At 55.9% G+C, this 6,000-nt stretch overlaps 1 protein-coding gene across 2 annotated transcripts in view; it reads left to right on the forward strand.

Moving 5' to 3' along the window:
* The window catches only part of Ttc7a (tetratricopeptide repeat domain 7A), a 103,938-nt gene extending 98,436 nt beyond the window's left edge, over positions 1–5,502 (forward strand). For both annotated transcript variants that reach the window (XM_051175222.1, XM_051175223.1), the window contains exon 20: positions 5,242–5,502. In XM_051175222.1, coding sequence (XP_051031179.1) covers positions 5,242–5,463 — 222 coding nt within the window. In that variant the 3' untranslated portion in view covers positions 5,464–5,502. The remainder of the gene's footprint in view (positions 1–5,241) is intronic.
* Positions 5,503–6,000: the final 498 nt, after the last annotated feature.

Raw genomic sequence — 6,000 nt, forward strand, 5'->3', positions numbered from 1 at the left:
GTGGCCAAGGCACAGATACTCAGGACACGGGCCCTACGTGCCTTGTGGATGGGACCAGATGAATACAGTGCAAGGCCACACTGACCTTAGCTAAGGGGAGGAGTGGCTGCCTCCCAAGATGATCCAAGCAGAGGGAAGAGGGGGGATTTGCGACCTTGTCTTGCAGTCTCTTATGTTGGCTGGTCTGAGGTAGTTGGAGAAGCGCTGTGGTGACAGGCTTTGGCGAGGCTCTCTGTAGGCTCAGCTGGCCCTGCGCTCTGGGCTGTCACCCTGCCAGGCTGGTTCACCATCTGTTTGCTGACATTACACAAGGAGAGTGTCCTGAGAGGCTGAGAAGTAAAGCTTGGTGCCCTGCCGTTTGTGAAGGTTCTCTAATGTCGGCAGAGTGATGGATGACACACACAGCAGCCAGACAAATATGTGCCCTGGGTCGCGGGGGCTAAAGCAGGGTGCTGTAGGCTCCTGAGCTGAGCTGCAATGGATGGCTTGAGAAAAGTAGGCCACTAGGGAAGTGGGTGGGAGGCCAGACATCTTGTCTTTTGTGGAGAATGGGGTTGGGGAGGTGTGTGCATTGATTGAAGTTTTTGTCTGTCCGTCTATCTGGCAGACAGGTCCTGGCCATTTGGTCCCCAGATGAGACAATTTCATTGGGACTTCCTCTCCACTTCTCCCTGGAGGAATGTTCCTTGTGGCAAACGGAACTGGAGGCGGAAAAGAGCTCTGGGCACTCCCTAGGTGGTAGTGCAAGGAGCTACCTACCACCCCAGCATCAGACAGACCACCCCCAGCAACCACCCTGCCTGGCTTACCTGCTGAGCACAGGTTCAGATAGTGGTGACAGTTGGGCATGGCTGACTTGATTTCACTCCAGAATCCACTTTATCAACAAAGGAATGGGAAAGATTATCTGGAGACCTCCACAGGGTGCAACCCCTAATGAACCCCCGTGTCCAATAAGCCACCCTGTCCTCAAATGGCTGTTGTCACTCCACTAAAGTGCAGCCTCCTACTCTGCCCCTGAGGACTTAAGAGGATAGGTCACGGCCAGCCTTGGCCAGAGGTGGGCCTGGCAAAGGCTTCAGAGTCACAAGATGTGTCCTGCCTCTGGGCAGTCCAGTGTTTTTGGCCTCTTAGCCCAGAGCCCCCTTTGAAAACAGGTAGTCCCAACCAGTCAGAGAAGCCAGCTGGGTCTCTAGACCATTACACTGTACACCAGAGACCCACAAAAAGAAAGGAATGGGCATGGGTTTGGCAATACAAGGGCAGCAGTCACCAACTACCCTAGAAGCCCCTCCTAGGCTGGGCTTCCAGGGAATTTGTGTGCCTTCTGAGCAAGGGCCTCTTCAAAAGACCCAGGCTTAGTACATCGACTGGGCACTAGGCAGGTCTGGAAAGAGTCCTGTCCTTTGCTTCCAATGGGGAAGTACAACTGGTCTATGACTCTAGTGGCCATGTTCTGGAAGGGATATGGGACTTCAGGGTGTGTCCCCAGTCTAGTTGGACAGGTTGAAAGTGACACACTTGATCAAACCTGGAGCCAGCACTGGCCTAGAAGCTTGCAGCTTCCCCAGGGCTCCTGAAGGGGAGCCTTCCAGTCTAATGGCTTTTCTGCGCCTGCGGGTGCTGTAGTGTCTTCACACAGGGCCTCAGGGGACCTGCTGTGTCCCGGCAGCCTCCCAGCTGATTCCCAGCTTCCCAGATGGAAAGGCTGTTACAGAATCCCAGGAATGTGCCTGGAGCTCAGAAAGAAAATTCCCAAAATAGCTTCTATAAATACTTAAGGGCAGGGGTGGGGAGGAATACTCACTTGGCCCACAGCTAGCCAAGAACTAAGTACTGCTTCCCAGGGTATGCTTCCCCGAAAGATGATAAAGCTGCTCCGAACTCCATGCCTTTCTGCTGTTTCTCTGCTCTAGGGTCCATCCCCGGGGCCCTGGACCAATGGGGGTGACATGATGCTCACAAGACACCCTATTCCAACCTGTAACCTCAGTAACTGGCAGCTTAACAGAAAACGTGGCTCCTAACCTGGAAATGCCCCCATACCCCACAATCTGTCTCCACACTGACTTGAGCAGACCTCAGCAAGGCAGGGCCCCTCCTCAGACCTGCTTTGGGGGCTCTTGTTGTCCTGAGCTACTGGAGAGGCAAGCTTGGTCCAGGAAGCCCTGAAGGCAGGGTCAGGTGTCCCTGGCTCTGTGTTCAGGTCCCTCCCACCTGGCTTCAGCTAAGCCACTCGCTGCCCAGCTTAGAGTAGAAAGGTGACAGAAAATGGCGCTGTCCCTCTTGTCCTGGAGTACAGGCCAGGGAGGGCACACAGCCCCACAGTGACCTAATGTGACCTGGGGGCTATGTCTACTGAGGCTTGCTGTCCTTGGGGAAAGCTTCCTGGGAGAGCAGAGTCCTGAAACATGGATGTGGGCAGGTGTCTGCCCTGAGAGCTGGGGAAAGAGGGACTAGAAACAGGGATTTCCGGAGACCTTGAACATAGGCCTCTCCCTCCCCAGAGGTGGCTGTGTTTCTAGCCCAAGTGTGCCTTGCAGCTATAGTGTTCTGTGGTCCCAGATAACTTGTCAATGGCTACCAAATCCCTGTGAATGGCCAGCCCGGTCGTGGTACCACAGTCAAGTATCATCAGAAGCTAAGGGCCTCTTCTCAGAGCTAGATCCCTCTGAGCACAGGAGGGAGAGGGGACTCAGTGAGGACATGTGGATGGAACTGTGTTCCCACCATCTCCCCAGAGACCTGTTCTCACGGCCAGCACCAGGCTGGGGACAGCAGGTGAGGCCTCGCATATTCCTGTGGTTGGGTCCCACCCAGTTGTCAGGCAGCAAACAGCACCAAGTTGCTACCAAACACAAATGCTGCTGGTGTCAGGGACAGGTGGCCACAGACCCTGTCATAGGCCCTGGGCCTCCAGACCTTAGCCTGACCCCAGCCTGGCCTGGTGTCTTCTTTCAGGGTCTAAGGTCAGTATGTGGGAACAGGAGGACATGAGCCAGATACACTGCACGTCCCCTCCTAACAGAGGACCCTGCTATCTCCCCACCTCTAAAGACATTGATGGGCCTTGGAGCGCCCCCGCCCCCAACCCCACCCCATGCTGCTCCTAGAGAGGCTGCCTGCCTGCCCTGTGGCTGGCTGTGTCTTTTCTAAATCCATCCTTCCAGAATTCTCAGTGGTCCTGTGAGGAAGGACTGTCCCATCCCCCAGTTGACAGATAGAAAAAGGGTGGTGACCGTTTGCTGGAGTCACAGTAGATGCCAGTGGCAGAGCTGGAATTCAACCCAGCCGGTGCTGCTGAGCCCTGGGCTTTTGTCCTGTCCCGAGACACACGCTCAGCCTGTGGACACAAATGTCTCCTTCCCACACACCCATACCTTTTCTTTTCCTCTCTTTGTCATCCGGGGATTGAGTTTAAGGCCTCCCACACACTAGGCAACGGTGTACCAGTGAGCTACATCCCCCCAGCCCTCTATCTCAGTATGGTCTCACCGAGTTGCCCAGGCTAGCCTAGAACTTATCCTCCTGCCTCAGCCTCCCAAGTGGCTGGGAGGACAGGAGTGCACCAGGCTTAGCTAGGGATCCAGGGGGTTTCAGACTCCTTTGTGGTAGGTCCCTTCTTGCTAGTAAAACTTGCTGCAGAAGAAGATGCCACCCCTGCTGACCACCTCCGGCATCTGCCACTCCCTGTGGTCAGCACCCACAGGCTTCCGACCTCCTGTTTTTGGTAGCCACCAGCTAGAATCTCTTCATCCCCTCTACCTTATGGGCCCTATTCCATTGTGAGCTACTCAAGGTCCCACCCTGGGCCATGTGGGCAGAATAGCCTGGCCTGGAGCACTGCTGGCCAGACAGACACTGCCCCTGGTTCTGATGACCCTGAGTCAGCATGCTGTGTGAGTCTGGTCAGGCCCAGAGCCCTTGGAGGCTGCGCCCTGCCCCCACCCACTCTTTACAGCTTGAGGTTCTTCGAGCCCAGCGCACGGAGTTGCTCCTTCCAGGTGTCTATGCTTAGGGTCACAGGAGGGTGCCATTGAGAAGTCACTTCTGCCTTCCCTGCTCTCTTGCCCGAGGCCCTCCAGCTGCCTCTGGAGACAGCCTCTTCCTAGTCTTCCTGAGTGCCATCTTTCTTGCCTAACTGGTCATGTTCCAAGCCCTCTTAGGACTTTATGAAGTCAGCCATGTTCATCTTATCTAGTGCGTCTCCATAGCAACCAAAGGCCTGACTCTGGGGAGCTTAGGGAGGAGGAAAATAATCCAGCTAAAAATGTACATGGCCGTTAGTGGGCGGACTGCAGAGAGGGGGCTTCAAGCACAGAGACAGCTCCCAGCACCCACCCTGGTCCCCTGCCCACCCAGGAAGTCAGAGTTGGAGGTTACCTTTGGAACAAGGGAAGGGCCGAGCATGTTGCGATGCCTTCAAAGTTTGGCTGAGAGATCAGTGCAGTGACACACAGTAGCCTTCCCGTGCCCCACCACCCTGTCCCTTGTCCCCAGTGTGTGTGGGGTGGGGAGGATTGCAAGGCTGTAGTTTCACTTCCCACCCCCTTTGGGAAGATTCCTGGTACTTCCTCTAGTTTTGGTTTAGTTGAGCTAAACTGCAAGGCCATGCTTCCCGCCTCCTAGCCCAGATAGGGTCTTACATCCCTCAGCAACTGCCATCCACCTGGACCCTCCTCTCCCTCCCGTGCCCCTCACCTGCCAGCATGGGCTCTGCCGGGTGCTTGGCTCTCAGGGCCCAGCAGTCCCCAGAGAAGTGCCCCCCTCTGTCATAACCTGATGCCTCAGTGCTCCTGGGGGTGCAGGGCAGGTCCGTGCTGCATGCATGCCCCTGGCCTGTTTCCTTGCACAGCCTTGCATCCACTTCAGCTGCACCATCCTAAGTAGCCATGCTGGGGTAGTTTTCATGAACTTCCCTCCATTCGTTGGAGAGAGAACTGAGGGCCCAGAGTCCCCCACATGGAACCACTGGAAAATCAGGTCTAGACTTGAGTCAGACCTGTCTCTTAAAGGGAAAGAGAATCTGGAGCCTACAGGGCTGAAGTAGGGCTTGGTTGGGGACAGGTAGGTTTTGCATGAATAAAGGGCATGGTCATTTGTCTGTGGCCAAGCCAGAGCCTTTCTGGCTTATGGCCAGGAGTGAGCTGCTGCTTCTGCTGCTGCTGCTGCTCTCTCTCTGGTTGCTAGGTTCCCCCTGCCCAGGTCTAGTTAAAACCCTGCCTTGTGCTTTGTTTCTAGGGTCTGATGCTGAGTCAATTGGGCCACAAGAGCCTGGCCCAGAAGGTGCTGCGGGATGCTGTGGAGAGACAGAGCACCTGCCATGAAGCATGGCAGGGCCTGGGTGAGGTGCTGCAGGACCAAGGCCAGAACGAGGCTGCCGTTGACTGCTTTCTCACTGCCCTGGAGCTGGAGTCCAGCAGCCCTGTGCTCCCCTTCTCCATCATCCCCAGAGAGCTGTGAGCCTCCGTGCACACAGCAGGCATAGGCAGGAGGCGGGGGTGGGGGCGTGGGCGTGGGCGGGGGTGGACAGCTGCACTCAGGGGTGGGGCCTCAGGGAATAGATGATCAGTGAACACTTCCATAGGCCGTGATGCCAGTTCTCCCCCCACCCCTACCCCCCACCCGCTGCGGGGCCAAGTAGGCCTGAGATCCCATCTAAAGCTGGACAAGATTTGCATCCAAAGCAAATGCCTTGCTCCCTGGAGGTTGACACTGTGGTGTTGCTGAGCATGGGGCCCCTTTAGAAAAATGGTGTGTTTGGACCCAAGCCCTACCCTCAGCTTCCCTGACAACCCCCGCCCCCCAGATTTCCTGGTTTTTGATGAACCAGTCTTGACTTGGTATACCATAGAAATGAACCCACTTGCTGCCTTCTCTCTGGCTGGGCCAGGCTTTACCTGGCCTTTCCTGGTGCCCTGGGAGACAGACAAACTGGCTTGAATCTAAGTGACTTTACATGACACGCTGGAGAACCACAGATTCACTTCCCCCATCCAA

Source organism: Phodopus roborovskii, unplaced genomic scaffold (genome assembly GCF_943737965.1).
Source record: "Phodopus roborovskii unplaced genomic scaffold, PHOROB, whole genome shotgun sequence".
Lineage (NCBI taxonomy): Eukaryota > Metazoa > Chordata > Mammalia > Rodentia > Cricetidae > Phodopus > Phodopus roborovskii.